Source organism: Pelecanus crispus, chromosome 4, assembly GCF_030463565.1.
Source record: "Pelecanus crispus isolate bPelCri1 chromosome 4, bPelCri1.pri, whole genome shotgun sequence".
Classification (NCBI taxonomy): domain Eukaryota; kingdom Metazoa; phylum Chordata; class Aves; order Pelecaniformes; family Pelecanidae; genus Pelecanus; species Pelecanus crispus.
Genome location: NC_134646.1, coordinates 72,600,366 through 72,626,544, shown reverse-complemented (window position 1 = coordinate 72,626,544; position 26,179 = coordinate 72,600,366). Strand labels below are relative to the sequence as shown.

At 45.0% G+C, this 26,179-nt stretch overlaps 1 protein-coding gene across 2 annotated transcripts; it reads right to left on the bottom strand.

Annotated features, from left to right (window-relative positions):
- Positions 1 to 59: 59 nt before the first annotated feature.
- On the bottom strand, positions 60 to 24,502 carry NSG1 (neuronal vesicle trafficking associated 1). 2 transcript variants are annotated; one of them, XM_075709633.1, is made up of 4 exons: positions 24,374 to 24,502; positions 20,772 to 20,888; positions 5,617 to 5,727; positions 60 to 260 (listed from the first exon to the last, which is right to left on the bottom strand). In XM_075709633.1, the coding sequence occupies exons 1-4, from the start codon at positions 24,500 to 24,502 to the stop codon at positions 60 to 62; spliced, it is 558 nt and encodes a 185-aa protein (XP_075565748.1). The 2 variants fall into 2 exon arrangements, with proteins under 2 accessions (XP_075565748.1, XP_075565749.1); XM_075709634.1 differs by lacking the exon at positions 20,772 to 20,888.
- Between the last annotated feature and the right edge of the window lie 1,677 nt (positions 24,503 to 26,179).

Sequence of the window (26,179 nt, the reverse complement as noted above, 5' to 3'; positions counted from 1 at the left end):
TTCCTTAAAGTCCCTTAGTTACCTTCAAATGACATAGTGTTAATAATTAGCTTATCATACTAAGCTGATTTCTCAGCGGCTTCAGTCTCCTGTTCAGATAGTTTCTCTTCTGACAGTACTGTCATCCACGGCGACACTGAGCGCGTGATGGTTTGTTTGGCCAGATTGTAGTGGTTTATGACCGTGTAAAATTTCCCTCGAGCACTGGAGTCTTGTTCAGAGTAGTAGTTTTCCAACCCAGCTGGAATGCATTGATTATTCTGAAAAGAAAATTCATCACTTAGATTACGGATACGGTCCCATACACACCACAAGTAGATTAGGGTGTTTTTTTTTTTTTTTTCTTCTTTTCCTTTTAGTCTAAGCCAGTGTTCGCTTTCTGTGAGTCAAGTTGCAACACAGAGCAATTAACTGCAGCGTTATCCTACTGTGTTCAAAATGCAACCCTTAGACTACTCGTGTATTTGCCAGGAAGACCACTCTGGGTTTATGTGCCAGAATAATTAACATACAAGAAACATGCTTGCCTAAAATTATTTTTAGAAGTACTCAATCTCCAGTTCCAGCCATATTTTGCTGGTTTTTTTTCCTCCCCACCTAGTTCCAGCTGTTTGGTCTACAATTACAGATGTCTGTATCATACTGTTAGAGTAGCTTCAGGCACTTTAACAGTGTTTTCAGTCTGAGGGACAGAAATTAATAGAGATATACTTATGCCAAGGTATGAACACTTTTATAGCCCAGTAAATAAGCCATACAGGGAAAACAGTGTGGGTGGCCAAGCTTATGTGCAAGTGCACACACACATGTACAAAAAATACTTCACTCTTGATTGCCAGAAAGTTGTAGCCAACAGCAGGCTTTTAAAAGCTATCTTTAGCTGTAGGACTACATTATTTAATTTCCCAGAAGTGTAAGAGCACTACATAGAAACTGCTAGATGCTCAGAGCTTTTGAAAGTGAAATACCTGATTTAGAGAATTAAATACGAAGTAGGAACCAAACTTTGCCATCATCTTAAAAACCAAAGGGAATGTGCACGTGCAGTGCATTAGTCAGCAAGCATCATCTCGCAACCGTTCCGGTGATGATGCAGTATAAGCCTTCGGAGCAGCTAGTTGCACTGAAGGAAAAAAATACTTAGAAATATCCTGTGACACCCCCCCCCAGGTTTTGCTCCAGGAGGTCCCGGGGTCTTCTCCACAGGTCCTCTGCTGTATCTGCCAGTCCAGGCGGTCTCGCCTGATACCGCAGGGTGCTGGGGCAGCCACTGGGACAACTGAACCGACCCTCTAAAATGTAAGCTATGAGTAGCTGCAGCTTGAGGAAAAATAAGTTTAATCATTTCTACTCTGACTGTTTTAAAAAGAAATAGGCTGTTCAGTCTTCCTGCTTCTAGCACCGAAAGACTAAATTTTATAATACTATAGCACAGCAACTTCAAACCGCTACTGTTCTCATAGAACTTGGCAAACGAAACTTGATATTGGAAATTCCTGAGCACAAAAACACATGCAAAAATGTCATGGTTTTTAGGACCAGCTGCTCTCTCAAATGTGTCCACACTTACTTTTGGGTTGACTCTTGTCCTCATCAAAAAAAAAAAAAAAAAAAAAAAAAGAGAGAGATGTGGCATAAATAAGCACCAGTAACACCAGTTTCACATGGTTTAAATCATAAAGCACAAAATGACTGGGGGGAAGGTCCAGCAGATGGTCTTGGCTTAATATAAATGTTGCATCCTAAAGATGTTATAGTGAAAAAAAAGCATCAAAAGGCATGAAAGAAAAAAGCAAGACTTGCCAAAACAACAGGCCTACAGGTAGTCTTATGAACCTGCCTGCCCCCGATGAATGCACTCTTGTGGCGGATTTGGCTGCTGAAAGAGGACTCGGCTGTCACACGACTAACAGTCCTCCCATGGCGCTAACACCTTGTCGGGTCTAACCTGCTTGTGTGACAGAAGCCTCGACGTGTCAGACTCACAATGGCGCTCAAAGTTACCACATCCACCCAGGTTCAGTTTATTTGTTATCTTTTTGTAGCAGCCAGGGCACATCTTCCCTCACAGTTTTGTCTGAAGTAGCACTACAAAGCAGGCGGGATTCACCCCCGCTACGCAGACACTTGTGCCTGTTCAGCACTGTTTAAGTCAACAGAGGTTTCCCCATGGTCATAGTCATCGTATATGCCAGCTGCAAGACTGGGACCTAGATTTTAGAAAAAAATAATCCAGGACAACTCTGGAATATAGCTATTTGATATACATGTTCGCCTACATCAACCGTGCCATCTTCTAGAAGTATTATCCATGCTTTATCTGGGATAACTGACACTATTTCCGGTGTGAAAAAAACCGACTAACAAGTACATACACACAGACATCTCTGTAGTGATTATTTCACCCAGTCAGGGGATGTAGTCACAATTCTAAATATTTAAATGGGGGATGGAACACAATCCATTGATCTAATGAAATCTGCCAAGGAAATTCAGGAAGACAAGCCAAGATTACTGCCAGGCTAAAAAAAAAGCCACAGATCTTTTGTTGCTTTTAGAAGCAATTTGCTTTGTAACAGGCACAATGACTCAGTAATGTTATTTTTTGTAGTCACAAACATGCACAACATCTGACAGAAGAGCCTAACGAAACAAACAGCAGAGTTTCCGTCTTGACTGCATTTTTGCTCCTGGGATTTCATGCTTCCAGAAAAGACGGGAAAAACCTCCCCTTGTACTCACTGTTCCCTGTGTACTGCCCAAGGACAGCCCCCTTTCCTTAGCTCCTAATCAAGGCAAACCATGCAGCCCTCGGGAGTGACTGAGCGATGGGAACTGGTGGGGATTCTCATCCTGATGCTAGCCTGAGACCTTCAGCTTATGCAGAACATTTCTCTCCATCCTTTTGATTTGTTCCCATGGTTCCCAGGTAAGAGAAGTAATAAGGAAGGCCACGAGGAGAAACTGGGATGCTCTGGAGTGAGTTGCCAGTCTTTTGTTTCTTTCACAACCCTGCTATTTCAGAAATTAGTCATGGGTTAAGGCTGCTGATGCCAGAGAAAATCCTGGTTGCCAGTCTATATCTGGCTGTATTAAGATGACTCCTTTTGTTCGTATGACATATAGACCCCACTGCTGTTCACTTATAAATAGTATCTTCTGTCACATTAACTTTGCTGGGTCAGTAATTCCAAACTTAATAGATGCTGCTGTTGTCTTTAATGCATTGAAATTACTTTGTTGTACTGTCCATGAGTCTGACAGAATGTAGGTGCCTTGGCAACAAAAGCTGAAGGGTAACAGATACAGTATGGAGCTTAGTGAAGCCCTGCAGAAATTCCTCCAGGATGTAAGTAAGTGCACTCAGATCTTTGAGGAAAACTCCATTGAGTCTCACCAACAGCCAGTAAAGAGCACTTCAGAGGAGTGCTCTGCACAACAGCAGTATTAGGGCTGTGTCAGAAAGCTTGAGCAAGCACAAAATTGAGGCTCAAGCAGCGTAAGACTGCTGTGCAAAGGAAAATAAGCACCTTTTTAAGCACACCTTTAAGCCCTAGATGCATAGGACAGCAGAAAGGCTGAAAACACTGAAACCTTTGGAACTGCTCCATGTATGAGAGCATCAAAGCAGAGAAGAGCGAGTCTGACTCACAGCTGCAGTAGCTCAGCCTTTATGCAGAGATTCCCATGGCACCAGGCTTCCTGCGGCAGGAGACACCTTTGCCCTTAACGAGGAAATCACATCAGCATCCAAAGCCTGGGAACATCCAGGCCAGAGAACATCACTGAGTCCACCTGAAGCACGAAGCCAGTCCAGAGAGACGTTGGTCACAAGGTGACAGACGACTTCATCACTCTTAGGACATCTGTACCAAGCTATGCCGTGACATACAATGGACTCTCCGGAAAAAAAGATGCAAAGGCAACAAATACAAATTCATGTCAACACTGGTAGTTTTAGGCCTTGTGTCAGTTGTTAATGTGTCTATCCTGTAAAACTCTTGAAGAGTTACAAGACCAAAGATGCTATGTCTCCTGGCATTATGCCATCAAGCAGTTAGGAAACAGGCTCCACAAAACCCAGCACTGGGAGAGTAATGGTAATGCAGCCCTGTGTGTGTGCTGCACCTTAAAAACAAAGCATGAGCTACGGGACGTTCTGCCCAACCTCTGTTTCAAGCACAGGGCCCTAAGGAGAGAAACCCAACCGGATTCTGTTCACGGTGCAACTGAAATATAGCTAAGAAACTGTTCTCCCCTTAACTGTTTGTGACACTAGGAAGAAAAGACAAAAGAATCCAGAAGACTGCAACTCAAAGGAAGGGACAACGTGGTATGAAAGGAGGCAGAAGCAGCAGACTGTTACTAGACTTAGACAGGAGCACGTAACTGGCCATTCCAGTCAAGTCAGGGTTATATCAGGATAGGCTTGGTAGGAACATCCAGTCCTTATTCCAAATTGCTCAAAGCCAAGAGAAAGCTTCGGAAAAAAAGCTTATGGTCCCATGAGACATGAGCACAGCAGGGTTTCAGTGCTTGTCTGAGACAACACAAAAAACCAACAGCAGAACCAAAAGCTGGATCTCCCAAGTTACAGCCAAATATTCTAACCACAGTATCTTTTGCCCTTGAACCAAGGAAAAGCAGTAACCTAAAACTGAATGCCTGGAGCCAAACTAATCCAGCAGGGCATCACTGATTGTAACTCTGGACTAGATTCTTGTAAGATATTTATGTGCCTGAAGTGACAGAATCAGAAGTCCTGAACAGAATCGTGAAGGAGTGCTGAGGCATCCATTCCTTCTGACATCCTTTTGAAGATCATACGAGGTACCCATTTGATTCATTACATGACTAAATATTCTTAAAAAATTAGAGGAAAGAATACCATCATCACTGCTACTTTTCTTATCTGATTACAGCCAAGTTCAACACTGCTGAATTTGCAACTGAGAAATCAGTGTAACCTTCCTGACTTTCAGCCCAGGTCACAGCTGAGGAGCCAGCGCTATCACCTCGCACGAATGAAGTGAGCCCCAGCCTCCCTTTCAGTTAGCACCAGTATTTTTTCCAATAAATGTGTTTTCCCTTTTTTGGCATCACTTCTGGCCTGAGGTCACTGTTCTAGAACAAGAAGTTCTTTCTACAAAAATAACCTTAAGGTAACTCTGCTTCTCTTAATGAGAACATCACTCTACTGTTTCTTTGACACATACTCCAGAGTAATTTTTTTTTCCTCCAGGTTTTATCATTCTCTTCTTTCCTAAGCAACATGAATTTGGAGGAACATGCAACGTTAAACTGTGTGACCCGATAAATGAGGGCTTTCTCCAGACAACTGCAGATGAAGTAGGTTTGAAGGACACTGGTGTTGGGACTTTTGCTGTATTTTCAATGTTTAAACCATTAGCAAAGTAACAACATTATGAAAATTGTGCAATAGTACAACTTCAATTATAAATTAAGGAGAAAGAAACATAGCAGGAAGCACACTAACCAATGAAAACAAACACAAATTTCTACACAATATGGCATGACTTAATCATGGTTATGCAGAAAACACCACAGAGAATATTACATCCTCTCCTATTTTTCTAGAATGTGTATGCAATTTACCTTGAAAACAAATCCTTCTGGACAGGTATGATCATACTTGTAAACCTTGTAGACTACCAGAAATACAACACACGTTAAGAACGCAAGGGCAAAAAGCACCAGCACAGTTACCTGTAAAGAAAAATAAAACATGCTTATGTTAGTAATGCACTGCTTATGACATTGCTGTTTGTTACTGTAGCCAGCAGAAGCGAGCTATGAATGCACTTTACAGTAAAATCAAGCAAGGGTTAAAACCAGCTTCTGCATTATTGAGGGAGAACAGGGAAGCAGCATGTAAGTGCTTCTACCTCCCCCTTCTCGGATGATCTGGTCAGTGGCCCATTGCCTCTGTACTGCAAGGGTTTTTGTTGCATTTCTGCCCAGTGCACACGAGGCCAGAAGGACACACTGAGGTACCTTGGGTCTGCTGCTTTTGCAGTATTTGGATGATGTAAGTGCTATCTACTTTATGTCAGCTGGTAAGCATGTTTGTTTTCCCTGTGCCTGTCCAAGAATGGAGTCAGGTGACAGCAAGGTAGCACAGGTGTCATCCAGGTCATACAAAGGTGACTCCAGCAGGGAAGGAGAAAGTAACGTCTGCCCTCTCTTGCCAGGATGAGAGGTTGTTGCACCTGCTATGAACGTGCGGATAGCTACACCAGTAGTCTGCATGCTTGGCTGCTCAATGCTCCTTAATTTAGAGGTTGAAACAGTACTTCTTTATCACACAGAGACTGTACAGGAGTAGTTCACTGCCAGATCCATAAGGGAATACACCACCTTCAGCACAGGGCTAGCCCTGAGGAGTTCTGTTGCACCTCCTTCCACAGAGAAGCCATTACAGACTGCGTTACATGGCACTGACTTTTCACCATGTCCCTAAGTATGTCTCTGGTCCTGAATGTGGGCTGGAGGAAAATCCAAGACACACCTTAAGTTGAATCTGAAATCAGTGTCAGTATCAACCTAACCCTTCCCAGGAATAAACTCTGAACAGCTGGAGACCCACAGCCTTTTTAGGTGAGATGCGAGACAGAACTACCTCTAGAATTACCTCACCCACTGACAAGAGAAAGCACAAGACTTTGGCCTAGCAGTTACACTACAAAGCTCCCTAATTCAGGCCTGGTTTTGTGGAAGGTGTGAGCTGAGCAAATAGCATTCATTACCTGCGAGAGCATCCCAGATGTGTGTTTTTACTATTCTAAAGCTTCTACTGATAGACAAATGAGTAGCTCTAGGAGATTACAGAGTAAGACTGGTTAAGCTTTTTTTTTTTGGCAAGTTAGAAAGAAGCCAGCATGTGCTACAGCACAAGAAACAGTAATAAAGAGAAATAAACATGATTATATGATTAATTAAAACAAAGTATAATATGATCTAAATTTTAAACAAAGATGAGTACGCCAGCTATATGCACCTTCTGTGAAGAGAATTTAGGCACATCAGGGTCAATTATGCAAACAAGAATAATCTGGTATTTGAGAAAGCAGCAAAAAAATGTAGCTCTGCCTCTTGGTAAAAAAAACCACCACACACTCCCTTTATGATAAACCGCAGAACTAATAGGATTTGCAACACTGCAAACTGTGTGTGGCAGTGGGACTAGTACACTGAAGGACTGAGATGAACTTTTAGGGACTTCTCATGCCGGCGAAGCAAACTTCACCGTGGGCAGACAACAGCAAGTGCTGTATTTCCTGGCTGAAACAAGGCTGGGGAGTATCGTGTGCTGCTGAGCAAAGGATTTTATACAAGACAGAAAATAAGCAAAAAAAAGAGGGATGGAGGAGAGGCAGAGAGAACTGCGGATCAAAAAGTAATTTAGCAGAAGAAATGTAGATATTAATGTAATAATGCAAATCAAAATGAGACATGGAGCAAAGGAGCTTTCTGGTTAATAGCAACATCTTCAGTTTCTCAGAACAGTCACTGGATTACCAAAAAAAAAAAAAAAATCGTATTCTTATTCACCCTCTGAAAACCTCACACTGACATCAATTTTCAAATCGAATTAGTCTTTCCCCAAGTTCATTATTCATTTGAATACACAAAGGTTAACATGGACAGATCGCTCTGTCTTGCCAACCTCTTATTTTTTGCTCACATGTCCCATGTCTCAGTATATCCTGCATGAATCCAAGAGAGAAAGCACATTTTCCTTTCTGGTCATTCTCTGTGGCCCAGTTTAATAACGAACAGCACAGCCCCCCCCATTCCTGGCCAGTCCATGCCCTAGCTCACCCCTTCTCATGTGTTTATAGCCAGGCCTCTCCCTTTGTAATTCCACGGTCGTTTGGGGCCCCTTCCTGTGTTTTCTCCGCTATCACACCCGCACACATGTACAAGGCCCTTCACCCTCTGGCTTGGCCCAAACCTTGCATCCCATCTTCCAGTGTTTTCGCCTCCCCACAACTACAACGAGCCTTATTCTCTACTGTGCCCCCCAAATTCTCCTTGCACTCCAGGCTCTAGAAAAACTGACCTTCCTCCCCCAGGTTTGCAGTTCCCACTCGGGGCTCCTTGTCCCGCCTCCCTCCCGCCGTGCTGGTATCTTTACGTCCCACAGACTGCCCGTGTCACGCTGCAGCCGTGTGCAGGCGTCCAGGGTCCACCTGCCCCAGCAGGCCAAGGGGCACGAGCCACGCCTGGGCCCCAAGGCAGGTCCGCAGCCATGTCGGCCTGTGGGGCCACGGGCCCAAGGCCGCCTTCCCCCGCTGAGCTCCAGCTGCTGCTGGGCAGCATGGGAGATGAGGAACCAGAAAGGAGGGAGCACTCCTCGCCCAGCCCAGCAGCTCTACAATACGCACATGGCCGGGTCCAGTTGGTTAGAACATGGTGCTAGTAACACCAAGTTCACAGGTTCAATCCCTGCTCACTGCAGGGGGGTTGGGCCCGATGATCTCTCAAGGTCCCTTCCAACCCAAAGCATTCTATGATTCTATGATTCTAAGTTGCAGGTTTTGGGTCATTCACTTCCCACAAAGTGTATGTTATACCATCCCTTTTGCTCTGACAGTCACTGCTCTTTCCCTTAGAGAAGAAACGGGAAAGAGAGACTAGAAAGTGGGGACAGAAAACATGAACTCCAGATGGGACTACTGCTGTGCCTTCCCATGCCCTAGAAGATGTATTCCACACAGCCTTCAAGAAAGGCTGCTCTCTCTAGGACCACAGGCCTGTCACATGGGACACGGACACCAAGCAGAACAATCATAGAATCATAGAATCGTTTAGGTTGGAAAAGACCTTTAAGATCATCCACTCCAACCATTAACCTACACTACCAAGTCTACTCTAAGCCAATCAAGGGTAGACTAGACTAAACCATGTGCCGAAGTGCCACATCTACCCGTTTTTTGAACACTTTGCTTTTTTGAACACTTTGTGCTTGTTTTGAACAATTGCTATGGTACGGACTGATTCAGCTCACATTTGTCTCCTCCACAGACAGGAGTAAACAGTTTAAAATGCTTTGAAAAATATTCTCAAATCTCAAAACATTTAACCATATTCCCTGGCCATCCTACTAGCAAGGAATAGTAGAATTACAATATTATTTCCTAGTCGTAACCATTCTGACATACAGATGAGGCCTCAGGAACATGCTGTAAAGCTAACAAGCTATTTTGCAGTTGAGACCAACTATTAGACAATGGAAAAATGTTTGTATTTCCACAACCACTGCAGAAATCACTCTCTCCAAGGCTCTGAAACTGTTTTGGAAAGTAATTATGTTTTTTGAAAGAGGTCAAAAGCCCAGTGTTGTGCGAATCGCTGGAGCCTGGCAAGTTGCAGAGCCACAGCCACAGGGATGATTTGCTGTGACATGGAGCATTTACCTGTTTCACCGGCCTACATGGAGCTGTGAGTTCTCACTGCTCATACAAGTCACGTCCAGCACGGTTCTTCCATTGCCACACAGCCACTGGCAAGAGCTCTTAAGGCTCCTGGTTCATAATTCTCGTGGAATCTTTCTCTCTCACTTACTGTACTTCCTAATGTTATTAATTTTGGTATTAAATGTAAATTTTTCCTCTCATTATCTCCAATAATTTGCAATCACACTCCATTTGCAAATCCCTAATCAAGTAAGCTCTTGTCTCCTTCCTATCAGAAGAGATGCTCCCTTCTCTCACCATCCTTGAGGATATGAGTAACTTCTATTTAAATAAAGGACAGTCACACATGCAAACAACACAGCTGGAAAGAAATCCATCACTGGATTCCAAGGTGATCCAAATCACCTGTTAATCCAATCCACTTCTCCCTTATAAGCCAAAAATCCTTCTCTTCCTTCTAATAGCCATTTTCCTTCACTCCCATAACCCACCACTGATGGTCCGCAATTGTCAGATCCACAGGTTCACTTCTGAACCTGAGACAGTCAGCTTCACTCCCCTGCCGGTAACACAGCGTGACCCTACCTCTCTGCCTCACCTTCTGAGCCCTCTCCTCCCAGATGCCTTTCAGAAAGAAAAGCACGGGAAGGGGGAAGGTGAGAAGCTGCTCCTTAGACCACAAGCACTACCAAACCTGTCATTTTATTGCTTTCTTCCACAGCAACTTTCCACACTCACTATAAACTAAAGAACAGTTATTCTCTTCTTCCTACCGAGGCACTAGCAGCAACTTGCCCTCTTCCTCTCTTCAAGGTAGGAGAGGATGCAATGCATGAGCAAGCACCGCTTCCTCTCTTCTGGAAGGAAATCTTGAATCTCTTCTCCGTGTGGTAGCCAGCTGGCTGAGTGCAGGACCCCACACAGTGGGAGCAGGGGTCTTCTGAATTACTATGATCATTCACTGCTATGTACGTCCTGCAGAACGCCAAGGCGCCTGTCACACCACATGAGTGACAGGCTTTTAAAATACTTTTTACAAAGTAACTACAAGATAGCATAACCAACCATTTCTTTTAACTAGGAACTCAAAGTGTGGTTTTGTTTTCATCTTGAGAGTGTCCTTTAAAGTTGGTTTTAAGGGGATCTGGCAGCAAAACTAAGTGAACAGAAAAGATGACAAGATATTATGTATGTGGCAGATTTTTGAATAGATTGTTAAGTGAAGAGCTGAAGAAGGACAATGTCTAGCCAGAAGCCATTACAGTAATCGAAGTGAGAGATGACTAATGAATGAACTAAGTGTACCCACAGTAAAAAAACCTGTCTTCAGTCTCTGTGAGCATGTAGCTGACACGTGAAACTCACCAGATCTGACAACTACACTAACATGTAAACATCTCATGATAAGGCCTCACCATCAAGATCTGCTAGATCTCCCCAGTCAGTCTATCCTACTTTGCTACAGCTGCTAAACACTGCAAGCTGTATTTTCTCTGCCTGGCTAATGCAGTCTCCTCCCTCCTCACTTCACTAACATTGCTTGCACTCCCTTTTTAATCAAGCCAGAGTATTACAGCAAAATTCATCAACTGCACCAACTGTGCCTGCTTCTCTTCTCACCTTTTCCTGGCTCCTGTCCCTTTCTGAATAAATTACAAGCCATGTTGCAAGGCATGCACAGGTCTGCCCCTTTTGCTCCTCTTAGCTCTATTTATTCCATTTTGTCTGTAACCCACTGTCCCACTAAAGCCTGGGTGCCATCTGTTTTCCCTCTGCCTTCACCTCCACCTTTGTCCTCATGCCTCCTCCTCTTGCCTGCAATTCTTTCATTAACCCACTCTTACTGTGCTGGTCTGTACCGCCTTCCTTCATGCTTTTCCTTCTGTCATGAACCTTTCAGCATACAAACCCACCGAGGAGCATTCCTGTTATTATGAGAAGTGGAACTAAAGCGGAACTAACAAGACATGCAGTAATTTTCACTGCTCAATCACTGGCACTTGGTCACATCTTATCTCTGCTCTACATCTATGCATTATCTATTTCAATTGCAGCCTCTTGGGAACACAACTTTCATTTCCGATTTGTCTGTAAAGTGCTAGGCACAGACTTGGTGCTAGGACCAAAGAAAAACAGCGAAGACATACATTTATAGAGCACCTTTCATCTGAAGTGATTTACAACCAATTTATGCTTTGCTCACCAGTGAAATGCAAAGCCCTCTGGGATGAAATACAGCAACTCTGTACAACCATTTAGGACAGGAAATTAAGATTATTGCTATCCAATTTAAACTACAAGAGAATTTTAGGCAGGCAGACTGTAATTACAATAGATTGTGTCTGGCTGCATCCCACAGACTAAAATTCGTAGAACGTCACACTGACTTCCCTGCAAATGGCTGTGACCTCCATTTCACCTCTCTCCACTAAAATCCTGCATCTCCAGCTGCACAATGCCCTCTACCAGCACGTTAGAGAACACTAAAATCAGCTCTCCAGTTCCCCTAACATTCCTGCTTTTCCAAAATTATATTCTTATTTGCTATTACCTGGGCCTGTCCCTAGAAGTTTATATGAAAGATGTGTCTGAAACAATGCACTTAAGGAATAAGAAATGTTCAATCTGAAGTAAATGGCAACATGAAAGAAAAAAAGGAACATTCACATCTATACATGCAACATTTGACTCATATTCATTTACAGAGCAATCCAAATTATACAGAACAACTTGGCACAATTTCCCATACTTGCTGTGGGAATGAATATACATACATATACAAGACATTGGAAGGAACAGGCGGACCCAATCTATTAATACATTGCTCCGTGGCTGGTGCCACCATCACAGCTTTGGGGTTTTTGACAATGGGATGGCCTACATGGCACCAGGCTTGCTGGCATCAAATGGGAGCCACCCTTCTCAAAGGGGAAAGAGGGTCTTTGCTCAGGAGCTTGCACAGCTCATTGACAGGGCTTTAAACTAGATGTGAAGGGTGAGGGGGAACATATCAGGCTTGCCTGTGACAAGCTGTGGGATGGTATGCAATGGTTAGAGAGACGGCATGCTACTATGAGCCCTCAACCTGCTGCCCACAGGCGCGCTGGGGACACTGCAGCACAGTTGAAGTCTTGCGGAGATGAGCTGGGGGCTCCTGAGGTAGTAGGAGCGAACAAGGAAACCTCCATGAAACACCTCAAGGGAAACAAGGGATATTCTAAGAAGGTGACATGACCAACAGCCCAGATGAAATGCCTCTACACCAATGCACACACCATTGCACACAGCATGGGGAACAAACAGGAGGAGTTGGAAGCTGCTGTGCTACTCGAAATCTATGGCCTGACTGCCATTACTGAAACTTGGTGGGACGAATCCCATGACTGGAATGTGGCTATCAATGCCTACAGGCTGTTCAGAAGGGACAGGCGAGGAAGGAGGGGCGAAGGCGTTGCCCTCTACATAAAGAAATCGATACAGTGTGAAGAGCTGTCTCTGAAGAATAGCCACAAGCAGGTCAAAAGCTTATGGATAAGAATCAGAGACAGAGGCAACAAAGGGAACCTTGTGGTTGGTGTCTACTACAGGCCGCCTGATCAAGGGGAGCCTGCTGACGAAGCCTTCTTCCTCCTGCTCCAGGAGGCTTCACGCTTGCAGACTCTTGTCCTACTGGGGGACTTCAACCACCCCGACATTTGCTGGAAAAACAACACAGCGAGCTGTAGGCAATCCAGGAGGTTCCTGGAATGCATAGATGACAATTGCCTAAGCCAGGTAATAGACACCCCTACCCGAGGGGAGGCAATACTGGACCTGATGGTCACCAATGCAAGTGAGCTCATCGGTGACATCAAGACTGGAGGCAGCCTGGGCTGCAGTAATCACGCATTGGTGGAGTTCACACTCCTGAGGCATATGGGAAAAGCGAAGAGTATAGTCAGGACCCTGAATTTTAGGAGAGCAAACTTCCAGCGCTTCAAGAAGGTAGTCAGAAAGACCCCCTGGGAAACAGTCCTCAGGGACAGGGGAACAGAACAGAGCTGGCAGATCTTTAAGAAGGACACCTTCCATAGAGCGCAAGAGCGCTCAGTTCCCAGGCGTAAGAAATCAGGCAAGGAAGGGAAGAGACCAGCATGGCTGAGTCAAGACCTGCTGGTCAAACTGAAGAGTAAGAGGGAACTGCACAGGCAGTGGAAGCAGGGACAGGTGCCCTGGGAGGAGTACAGGGAAATGGCCCAGTTGTGTAGGGAGGAGGTCAGGAAGGCCAAGGTGAGGATGGAGCTGAATTTGGCAAGGGATGTAAAGAATAACAAGAAGGGCTTCTACGGGTATGTCAACCAGAAAAGGAAGGTTAAAGAAAGCATATCCCCCCGATGAACAAGAATGGTGACCTAGTATCAACAGACAAGGAGAAGGCTGAGGTACTCAACAACTTTTTTGCTTCAGTCTTCACTGGCAACCTCTCTCCTCACCCCTCCCAGGTTGATGGGCCACGAGATGGGGACCAGGGGGGTAAGGCCCCTCCCACTGTAAGGGAAGATGAGGTTCAAGACCACCTGAGGAGCCTGAATATACACAAGTCTATGGGACCTGATGAGATGCATCCCAGAGTCCTGAGGGAATTGGCTGATGGAGTTGCCAAGCCACTCTCCATATATTTGAAAAGTCATGGCAGTCAGGTGAAGGCCCTGCTGACTGGAAGAAGGGGAATGCTGTGCCCATTTTTAAAAAGGGAAGAAAGGAGGACCCTGGGAACTACTGACCTGTCAGCCTCACCTCTGTGCCTGGGAAGATCATGGAACAGATCCTCCTAGAAGCTATGCTCAAGCACATGGAGGACAGGGAGGTGATTCGAGACAGCCAGCATGGCTTCACCAAGGGCAAGTCCTGCCTGACCAACCTAGTGGCTTTCTATGAAGGAGTGACTGCATCAGTGGACAAGGGAAAAGCAATGGATGTCACCTATTTGGACTTCTGTAAAGCCTTCAACACAGTCCCCCACAACATCCTTCTCTCTAAATTGGGGAGATATGGATTTGATGGGTGGACTGTTCAGTGGATGAGGAATTGGTTGGATGGTCACATCCAGAGGGTAGCGGTCAACAGCTCGATGTCCACATGGAGACGGGTGCCAAGTGGAGTCCCTCAGGGGTCCGTACTGGGACCAGTGCTGTTTAACATCTTCATCAATGACATAGACAGTGGGATCGAGTGCAGCCTCAGCACGCTTGCAGACCACACCAAGCTGAGCGGTGCGGTTGACACGCTAGAAGGACAAGATATCATCCAGAGGGACCTGGACAAGCTGGAGACATGGGCCTGTGTGAACCCCATGAGGTTCAACAAGGCCAAATGCAAGGTCCTGCACCTAGGACAGGGCAATCCCTGTTATCAATACAGGCTGGGGGATGAAGGGATTGAGAGCAGCCCTGACGAGGACGACTTGGGGGTACTGGCAGATGCAAAGTTGGACATGAATCAACAATGTGCACTTGCAGCCCAGAAAGCCAACCGTGTCCTGGGCTACATCAAAAGAAGCGTGGCCAGCAGGTCGAGGGAGGGGATTCTGCCCCTCTGCTCCACTCTGGTGAGACCCCACCTGCAGTACTGCGTCCAGCTCTGGGGCCCTCAGCACAAGAAGGACATGGACCTGTTGGAGCGGGTCCAGAGGAGGGCCACAAAAGTGATCCAAGGGCTGGAACACCTCTCCTACGAGGACAGGCTGAGAGAGTTGGGGTTGTTCAGCCTGGAGAAGAGAAGGCTGCAGGGAGATCTTATTGTGGCCTTTCGGTACTTAAAGGGGGCCTATAGGAAAGATGGGGAGAATCTTTTTAGCAAGGCCTGTTGTGACAGGACAAGGAGTAATGGTTTTAAACTGAAGGCGGATAGGTTTAGACTGGATATAAGGAAGAAATTTTTTACAATGAGGGTGGTGAAGCACTGGAACAGGTTGCCCAGAGAGGTAGTGGAGGCCCCATCCCTGGCAACATTCAAGGTCAGGTTGGATGGGGCTCTAAGCAACCTGATCTAGTTAAAGCTGTCCCTGCTCACTGCAGGGGGGTTGGGCATGTCATGTTCAGCTTTATGACTGGTATCTATCTATTAAACACGACTTCTTCACCAGAACATTCCCATCAAACCTTTGTGCTCAAAGAGGATGATAGTCTTGGGGTAGACTGTACAGAAAAAGCAAGAGAAATCAAAAGACTGTCCTTCTCAAACAGAGATGACAAAGAGGAAGAGAGAATTGGCTTGGATGCCTACCTGGAGATGACTGGGAGTAGCAGCAAGGAAGGCAGATAGATTCATGAAGGACAGTAACTGAAAAGAAGCTACAGACCCAGTGCTTATTAACTGTGACAGAGCAAAGCAACAGAACCAGCCTGCAAGGGATTCGATTAATGAAACCTGAGGGAAATACTGTTACACAAAAACAGGTTAACAAGGCAGTGGCCTTGAGAGTCTAGCACTGTGGCTTAACGCAGCTGTTCATGACAGTGTTCTCATCACCCTTCATCACACGGCACCATATATTAAGTTTCTTAACTACAGAGATCTGAGGAAGCAGTTTAGGAAACCCTGTGGCCCTGAGGTAAGAACCTTGTTACCTTCCCATACAAACCTAGAAGATATTACTGAGGCTAGGAGAAAGGCTGGAAAAGGTTACTGCAGAAGAGAAAAGGCTGTGTAAGCGTTACATCTGGAGAGACCCGGAATACCTTCTGTGTCACCAGTGTCTCTGGTTCTGCTCCAAGAAAAGCATTTCTAATTGATACAATAGCAGAGGACACCTGACTTAGGGCAGGGGAGCTGCTGTTAGGCATCCACTTTACTTAAATCTTCCAGCTCTGACTGTAAAAAAATTAGCCAAAAATTCAGCAGGAGGATTGTCAATGTCGTATCAGGGAATTATCAAACATTTAAAAAAATGGAAAAGCAAGTTGCTGTGCAGTGCCTTTATTTACATCAATTGTTTTAAAATAGCAGTTACATTGAAAGAAGGCTCTCCTTTATTTTTCTTGCTTGAAGTAATAAAGGAAAAATTCAAAGCCTGCCAAATGCTTATGCTTGTGAGCAACTTTAATCCTGTGAGTAGTCTACTGAAGAAAACAAGTACTCATGGCAGTAAGTACCTGTCACTCTTCCAGCACTAAATGACAGATACAGAATATACTTAAGGAAGTGATTTCCTGTACAGCAATCAGCTGACATCTCATGCACCTAATGGACTTTTTTAAGTGGGAGCAAAGACCTACTCAACACAGAGTAATCACATAGAAATCAACAGAGAAGTATCTTCCTTGTCTCTGATTATTTTTGCAGCAATAATCTTCATCAGTATTACTAAGAACAAAAGGTAAAAAAGTCTTGAGGCAGAAACATGTTTTAAAGGACACCCCTGTAAGACAGATCAAAAATGGAATATTTAAATGTTACATACAATTTTCAGTCTTAAAATGACCAGGCAAAACTGCGAGAACTGACTTTGAAAGGAAGTCTTGATTTCTCTTCCAGAACCTTATGCAGGCGTTTCAACAACTGCTCGCTACTTGATAGCACATGGCTTGCACCATATGGTCTTACCACAGAAATAAGCTTGAGGCTTTGGCTCTGCAGTTAGATGTATGCAGAGATGTCAAGGATAAGGGCTGAAGAATTGAACTGCCTTTGAATAGAACCAAATGGTTTAAGGCATACTACAGCTCGGGTTTATTTAAGGGCTTGAAATTTATTGGGAAACTTAAGTGTTTGCTCTCAAAATACTTCTGAATGTTCTTTATTCAGGTTTCCCCAAAGACAGAAAAAAATCTCATGCTTTGATACAACAGACTTTTTTTTTAAATTGGTGTGTTTGTGCACAGCTGTCAATTGTAGCCCAATTCAATGGGTGCCAGAACAGACATCCCACTACAAAATCCAACTGGAGTTTGTAAATACGCTGCTCTGTCAATGCGGGAGGCAAAGGTTTGGTCTTGGGTAACCGATACCATCAATTTTCTCCTGCAATAGCTTCTTTGTATGTCCTGATTCATAAGACTCCTTTGAAATGACATTTCCAGACTTCTTGTGTTATTCTGTACAGCAGACAATTTACAGCAGAGAAAAATCTGCCTCATTCAAAGTTGCTTTCCAGATGTGAAGGACCAACTCCCCACATTAGCCTACACTGTTCAAAGAACAAAAGCAAGACTTCTATTTCTCAATGAAAAATAATCTTCAGTGAAAAATCACATCTTCCTTGGTGTGGTTAGTGCCATAAAACTAAATTAAGACAACAGGGTTCTCACAATCAGGAAGTCTTCACATTCTTCTGACAGACTCTGATTTGAATTCAGAATGTGGCTTCATACAAGAAAATTACACTTGCAGTTTTCTTTGTAAACATTCTCAGCTCTGTTGTAATAACTGTGGTAATGTGGATTGAATGCAGAAAATATGTTTTATGATTTCTTATTCACCCAGCTGCTAAAAGACCAAATGATCTACATGACATATGCACATGCTGGAGTTGCTTCATTTGTTATAATGTATAATTTCTCAAGAAGAACAGCTTTAGATGATCTGCACTGCTGAATCCCAAAAATGCAATCTGCTTTGTCCTTATTTAAGAAGTACATCTTAGAATACACATGTGAATTATTTGTAAGTATGACTGACTTTTTTTATTTTTAGCACATTTAGGCTGTGTCTTGTGGCAAGCTTATGCATCGGTGATGCACAATATTAAAGTCATTAAAATGGCATCTGAAACTTTTTTCATGAACACAAGCCAAAGTCAATATCCTACCAGTTAAATAATGCATTTCATAATTATAGCAAATATTTAATTTTCAAACAAATATCCTTTTGCTCTCTCAGAATCAACAGCAGCAGTTAACATGATGGTTCACAATTAATAAGGACCCAGGAGAAAAACCTCAGACAATCGGTACTTTTCATCTACATATTTATGAAATTTCATCAATTATTCATGTAATATTTACTACTGGGAGTGGTGAATATGACAATCATCCCTGTTGGAGAACCAGTCAGTTCTCTTTAAAATGTTGCAAGCAGCATAATTCAATTCTAAAACTGTTATATTGAGATTAGGGGATGTTTTTAGGACCCGAATGTTCTGCATGAAATTACTGTTTTCAATTAACTGAACCACAATTTTCCTAATTGATCAACCCCCACACTCTTCTTTAGAAGCCTAGACGTACAGCCACAGTGTGAATCACCCTGCAATTCCCAAGAGATAGCAAATCTTACTGAAACCTCTCTCTGATGCAGTAGTTACCTAGCAGCAAAACCTAGCAACCCTGTAGTATGAGATTAATCCCAGAGTGATCATCACAAAGTAATATCTAAAAGACATTTTATTTAAGTATGCCATCCAAAGGTATATAAAAATGCAACGCAAAAATGCTCAGGCTTCTAACTGTTCAGCTATACAAATTAGGAAAGACTACCCAACAGCATGACACGCTATTTATTTGTTGTTCAGCGAGGTTTCATTTGCTCAGCTCTCCCAACAAAGACAGAAAGAACCCAGATCTACAGAGAGATGTGCAAAACATTTAGATGCAACTATTCAAAACCCTTCCTTAGCTACAATTTAATGTTCGAGCGATGAAATCCCTTAGTCCCTACAGCTAGTGGGTAAGTGCAAATTCCTCAAGCACAGGTTCTGCTCAGTTGCTTGGAAGCGAAGTCCTAGAAGGGTACTCAAACTAAACACTTTCTCCCCTTTCTCTTCTACAACATAGTAAGCATCTTCAGATCACCTTAGTGTGACCAGGACACACACAAAACACAGCCAGACGTTAAGTCCTCCTTGTTCTGAGCTGTCCATCTGCATCTTACCCAACACCACAGTGTGCACAACCCTCACCCAAGAGGAAGAGGATTACTCTCAAGTACCGGTACTATGGTGCAAGGAGGAAAAAGAGAGGACGTTAGTCAGAATGTAGCATTTTCCCTGAGGGATGGCATGCCCTTGCTCCAAATCAGGGAACAGAAAAACTGGAACTAGTTTTCTTACCTCCTCAAGAATCCCTGCCACACCCCATAACGTCTTTTATTAGCTATCTGGGGTGGTTGAAGACTCCACCAGGTGACCTGCAGTTAAAACCCTGGCAACACTCTGCAAAGTTCTTTTGCCAGTGTAGCCCAAAGCATCTAACCCCTCCTTGAGCCTCCACTTTGTTTAGCATGCTTGGATTCCACAGAGAGCTGTATATATACTTCTGAGGTAGGCTTGGGCCTGGGCGGCTTTTAGAACCACTGGTCAGGCACGGCTCCTGTGTTTTATTCTTCAAATTACAGAACTAGGATCTTTGGGTGTGCCCTAAAACTCCTTTCATGCAAACAGAGGTTAAAAGGGTGCAATATAAAGAGAATCCACATCTTTACTGAAACTCTGTATTTTTCCCTCATACTAAATATTAGGCTTTCCAAATGTATTTGTACTTGTGCACTGAACAGTGTGGTTGCCTACTGTTTAAAAATGCTTTGGCACCCTTGGGTAAGATGCCAAATTAATAGCACTGAAAAGCTGTAGTCTTCGTTAAGAGAATAGGTAGGAAAGCATGAGCTGAAGTGCCAACTTTCCTGCGTTGCTTTACTTACACAGAGCAAGAAAACCTGTCCTCCAGTGAGAAGGGGGAAAAGTAATTCAATCCGTGCACCAGTTAAACTCTCAGCTTTCCTCTGGGACTACTGAAGGGAGCAATAGGGGTGTGGACACTAAAGAGTAAATCTGAGTCAGATTCTTGCTGAACTGCCATCTGCCAGTAACAGTCATCACCAAGCTGTAAGATACAATTGGACCAGGAAAACTGATAGCGAAGAGATCTGGTGTGCATCCCTGAGCTGCCAAGTCATACATTTAACTATAAGAAAAAAACATAATGGACTATGACAGTGCTTTTAAGAGAATGGTTTGGCCACAGTGAAAAATAATAAGCCAAAAAGAAAAAAAAAACACTCTTGTGGTTTTGTCCTTCAACACTAACACTAGCTTTATCCATGCCATGAGACCTACCTGCGTGCAGCCCACGTACAACCTGACCAGCCACATTCTGAAACCCACAGGCTGACAGAAGTGTCTTCTGAATTCATCTGCCAGTGACAGATTACAAGCAATAATGCTGCAAGATTTCCTTTTGCTTCTAGTTGCTAAATACTGAACTACTGTAACATTGACTTTATTTTTCTCATGTCCAGCTATACCCACAACAGCCACTCCTGTTAGTTATAACCAGTTTTGACTACAATCAGCAATTGATTTTAAGCACTTCTGTGAGCACAACTGAGTCATTAACATCTTCAGAGAGCACTGCTTACCTTAAATCTTTCTGAAACCCCTTCAGTGATGCTGATTGTGAATTCAGCTATTTTAGGAGTACGGAACTTTCCCTTCTTGCGATCAGGTTCATATTCTGTTTTCGTTTTGACCACAACCTTTAAATAAAAAACACAACAACAAAAAGCTGTCAGCTGAAACTAGCCACAGGAATCTTATTTATTCATCAACTCCTCTTTTACCTGCTTACAAGCGCATCTAGAGCAATGTTTTTTTTACCCCCACTTTTTGTAGTTGTTCTTTGCAAGCTGCTAGTTATTTTTCCTCTCATAGCAATCATCAACAAAATTATCTCTCAAAGTGGTTTAGATGGACCTACAGGAAGACTTGTTATAAAACAATTTCACAAATGTTCAATTTTTTTCAGCTGTGGTGGTACTGTGCTGCTATACTAGGCAAGCAGCTACTGAGTTCAAATCCAAATCATGAAGCTTCCCACTTCGTATAGTTTGAAACTAGACACCTCCATTTGGTTCAGGAGATCCCATTAATGGGATTTCAAACTGGAGACCAATAGGATGAGACGAATATTGAAGAGTGCCCATAGAAATCTAGCAGATGATGATGCCGCCAGTAGCCATGTTCTTTGACGGCAGGATTTTGGGTTTAAAAGAAGTGAAATGACCCATCTAGTTGCTATTCACTAAGTGCCAGACTATAGCTCTTGGCACTCTTATTTTTAACATCTAACTTCTGAATTACCAGCTGTGAGAAGCAAGATGCACACAAACCCTTCTGTTAATGAGATTTACTGAAACACCCAAGGCTCTTCAACTTAGTTTATTCCTTGCTATGAGCTATCGCTCCAAGCTACACAATTTAGCACCTTACCTGTATTCCTAAAATATTCATTACGTCAGTCGTCTCTCTAGTGTTCTCCTAGGCATTCTAATTGTACAAATTTTCACATACCTAACCTATTTGCCTCATTTTTGTCTTCTACAATTTTTCAGGATCTTTTTCAAAGTACCACTCTCAAGGTAGCCTGCAGTTTATTGTACTGACGGTGCTAGTAAGATTTGCTCAATTTTCTCTGTTGTTCCAAAGAAAGATTTCTAGACCCTTTTAGATTTTTTTAGAACCAGATTATATCTTTAGAGCAGCCCACGGTATCTATAGCAACTACATTATTCTGAAATTAAGACTGTGACACTTGCAGGTAGCCAGGTACTGAAAGCTAAGCTTTGGGTTCCCCTCTCCTCACTTCCCTGAAATGGTATCTAGAATGTGTAACTGTACCTAGACCCAGTACCACAAAGCTTATTAGACACTTTCACAGCACTATACACCTAGGTGCAGGACATAGGTAGTTTCCAAACCTGTTTCAGCTATAACTAATATGATAACAATTATAACTATGTAACTTTACAACTGCTCAACCGCATCATGTAAGTAAACCGTCTGAAGATTTTTGGAATGGTTTTTAACATTTTACTTCCTCCCCCTTTATGTTGCATAATCTCAGGCAACTCAAATCACATTCAGCTGACACTGAACGTACAGTTCTATCTGCTTGGTTATGTAATGTCTTCTTTTGTTTAACATACCTAAATGTGAATTTAAATCAGTTCATCCCTTTAATTTAGAAGCTGTCAAAATCATCAAATTCTTTGCGCTGTAGTCACTACTGTTCAAGAAGTTATGCTTCACTGCCATACTGCAGCCTTGTAAGTGAATAATAAGCATAGATATATGAAGTATGTACTCCTATTCATTATACATGAGTGTCTTTGTACTTCAGAATTTGATCTGTGTGTCAATCTTGACTTAATGCTGTTTCTTTTTTTCACATCATTTGCTCTACTACTGCCTTGGAGTCTGTAGCAAGCAGTAAAGACCCACTGACATGACTAACCAGACAGTTACAGAAGCAAACCAGTAGGACCAATAAATACATGTTTTAATTTTTCCCCTCTATGTTTGCAAAAGGAAAGGAAAGGAAAGCTAATATACAAATAGACAGCAGAAAGAGCAGAAGACCCAATCAAATATTCCTTTATTTAAGCTTCTAGCCTAGTTGTACATTTGTTTTCGTTCAAGGCAAATGCTGTGAAGGTGGGAGGCGTTCTGCCCCATTCTAGTAGGAGCAATCAGGCTGGCACAGAACCTCCTGGGTTCACTACAGAGGCTCCGCTCAGGTTAAGCCCATTCCCATACAGGTCCCGAGTTCAGACTTCTGCTTAGCAGTGCTGTAACGTAACAAACTCCTTTGGACGCTGGTCCTTGGTAATCGGTTATGTCCAGTCACCAGTTGGCAGGCGTATCAGACACAGTGAGACTTAACTTGTTTTAAAGCCTTAGGGTGCAATTTTGTCCTCAGTTACAAGATTTACACCCATGTAACTGAGGGCAGAAAATGGACCCTCAGGCTAACAGCTGTTATGGCTTATTGCATTTATGCCTGCCAACTGGTCACCACACACAACACAGAATGATGTTGATAGCAATTAAAATGGAGGTACAAATTTATTTGTATTGCCTACAAGCAACACTGTACCAAGGCAAATTTCACAAGCTAAAATTCTTTACCCCAAGATAAGATTATGTGATTTTTCTTGAGCTAGGAGGAACATACAGCTATTAGTTTATCTAAAAGTAGAATTGAGCTCATGGAGGGCACAATGCCAAAAATAAAAATCAGCACAAAGATATTACTGACCGCTTCCCAGTTAAATTTTGTATTTTGCAAAGACCATAAAGCTTTTTTGCCAGATGCGTACATGAGAAATGTGCAAGTATCCTACTAAAATAGGATGCTGAAAAAACAGGATACTGAAATACCTGAAGAAGTATCCTACTACCGTATGTCTTACCTGTAGTAACACTGAATTCTTTATTGTGAGGAGAATAAATGTATTTACAGGCTATCACATCACCTTCCTTAAAATTAAATCCTTAGTAATCAAGCCATATAATGAGGAATGCAAGATGCACACTTCCAACCTGTGAGCAGCACGTTGGACTGCTCCCTTCCAGCTACAGAGCATCTGAATCACCTCTTTCGAGCGTTCTGAACCAACTAAGTTGCCAAGGAAAAAACTTAGGGGCCTCTTCTCATCTTGTTATTTCAGCTTGTCTGGGGCTAGCATCAATTTCGTACTGAAGCACAGAAAGAACATGGAAGTTCTTTCTCTCTGTGGCCAGTCTGCCCATGTACATCTTGCAGAGACATAAAGCAGTGCTTTATCCCTCCATGAGGGGGGCTTTTTCTGGACAGAGAAAATTCACGTCATTCGCAGAGAATACACAGCACCTTCCAGATGCAAAAAAGAAAGATACAGAATAGGAAGGGCTATGACAATACAGCATAGAGAATCTTGCATTTGTATGTTTATGTATTTCACACAGCAGCACTGAAATCTATACAATGCTTATTTCCCGCTGCTTTTTAATGCAAATCACTAGTACTGGATTTTCATTACCTTAGCTGTTAGGTTTTTTTCCCCAAAGGGAACTAGCAAGCCTTAAAACACTCCGCGTTTCTTGACATTTCTAAGCTGCTCGTTACACGTAACCTATTCTTTTGTTGTTTGCCTGAGATTTGGGTGTGATTCTCCAGGGTGGAAACTAAAGCCTACTGTACCTTATCGGGAGGTGGGAACTGGAGCTGATTGACATCCAGGGGTGTGATCAGGGGGATGGTGTCAAATCCATCCTCCAAAAGGGGCTGCTTTGTGCTCTTCTCGCTGAAATTATTCCCCAGTTTCACCATTCTTCCAGGATAGAGGGATTTTCTGCTGGCACACACATGCACACACGCACAGAAACGCAAAATGTCAGAAACTCGGGATGCACCAGACCTTTCCCCAGCCCCCGGGATCCCGAAATATCTGACAAAAAAAAAAAAAATTACGCGTTGGTCGCTGTGAGTCGGTTACATTCTGGCGTTTTGGGAAGTAAGCACGATGGCCAGCACTTTTATTGTCAAAGTTTAAAAAAAAAAAAAAAAAAAAACCCAAAACAAAAGGCGCAAATCGCGGGCACGCCAGCCCGCTCCGAGCGGCAAGGTCCCGCACGGCGCCGTGCGCCATCGCCCCGCAGCCCGCGCCACCGGGAGGGCTCCGCCGCCGGCCCCCGCCCCCGCCCAGCCCCGGCCCCCCTCGCCGCCAGCCCCCGCAGCGCGGCCGTGCCCGGGGACACCCCGCGCCCCTCTCCCGCCGCGCCGCTCCCCGGCCTCCCCTCGCAGGCGCAGGGGCCACGGCCCCCCGCGGCGGGCGGGCTGGCGGGCGGCGCCGCCGCGGCTCCCGGCCCTTCCGCAGGGGACGGCGAGGCGTGGGGCAGCGGCCCCGGCACTCACCGCCGCGGCTCCCGGCCCTTCCTCGGCGGGCGGCGAGGCGTCGTTCCGCCGCGGCCCGCGCAGCAATGGCGGAGCGGGGGGCGAGGCGGCGGCTCTGCCTCCGCGGGGTGGCTCTGGGCGGCCGCAGCGCCTGGGCCGTGACGCAGCCGCCGCCTGGCTGAGGGCAGCGCTGGAGCAGCAGCACAAAGGGGCCCCGCGGGGATGAGGCGGGCGGCTCCCCCCAGCCGGCTACTGGCGCAGCGGCAGCAGGTGGAGGAGGCGGCGGCGGGGGGACGGGACGGGACGGGACGGGACGCGCCGCCCTCCGCGCCCCTCCCCTGGCGGCGCCGTGCGGCGCGGCGGCGGCCGCCCGTGCCCTGCGCTGACGGCGGGCGGGGGCCGGCGCCCTGCCCCTCACGGCAGCCCCTTCTCCCTGCCGTGGGGGCCTCCCGGCCGGGCTGCCGCCGCCCCGGGGAGCCCCGGCGGGGGCTGCCCCGGTACCTCGGGCGGGGAAACTGCGCTAAATGAGGCGGCGGCGGCGGCGGCGGGAGGGGGCCCCGGCCTCGCCTTCCCCGCCGGCGGGGCTGGGCGCCGGCTGCCTGAGGCGGGCAGAGCCGGGCGTGCATGAGCCGTCGTTGGCTCCGTGCTTAGCGCGTCTCCTTTTCCCCTCCAGTCGTTCCTGCAGGGAAGGGGCGAGCGTGCCTGGCAGGACGGTGAGACCCAGTCTCCTCTCTGCAAAGGGGGGGAAAAATGCGAATATCGGAACCGGCGCTCGCGTCGCTTCAAGGTAAACGCGTATTGCAGAGCTTTGCAGGCCGGGTGAGAGAGGACATCTTACGATCTCGTCTGTCCTGAGGCAAAAAAGCCAAAAGATTCAGATTCACTGTGCTGTCTCCTATAACCCAAGGCACCAGCATGCTCATTTTGTAGTCTTGCCGGTGCGTTGTTTTCCACCGTGTGGAGGGAAAACGGCTGTAGGCGATGCAACAAGTGCCTTGGATGGTAGCAGCTCGCTCGCTCGCGAAGAGGCAGACGGGTGCTCAGCCTGGAGCCAGTTTTATGTTTCAGACCCAACCAACCTCTTCTCACGGACGATAGCGTGAGCAGCCCCTC

Coding starts and splice junctions, on each gene's coding strand:
- NSG1 (XM_075709633.1), bottom strand. CDS start 24,502: ATGGTGAAACTGGGGAATAATTTCAGCGAGAAGAGCACAAAGCAGCCC. Junction 20,889..24,373: donor AGTTCCCACCTCCCGATAAG/GTACAGTAGGCT, acceptor TTTTATTTAAAG/GTTGTGGTCAAAACGAAAAC. Junction 5,728..20,771: donor GGGTTTCAGAAAGATTTAAG/GTAAGCAGTGCT, acceptor TTTTCTTTACAG/GTAACTGTGCTGGTGCTTTT.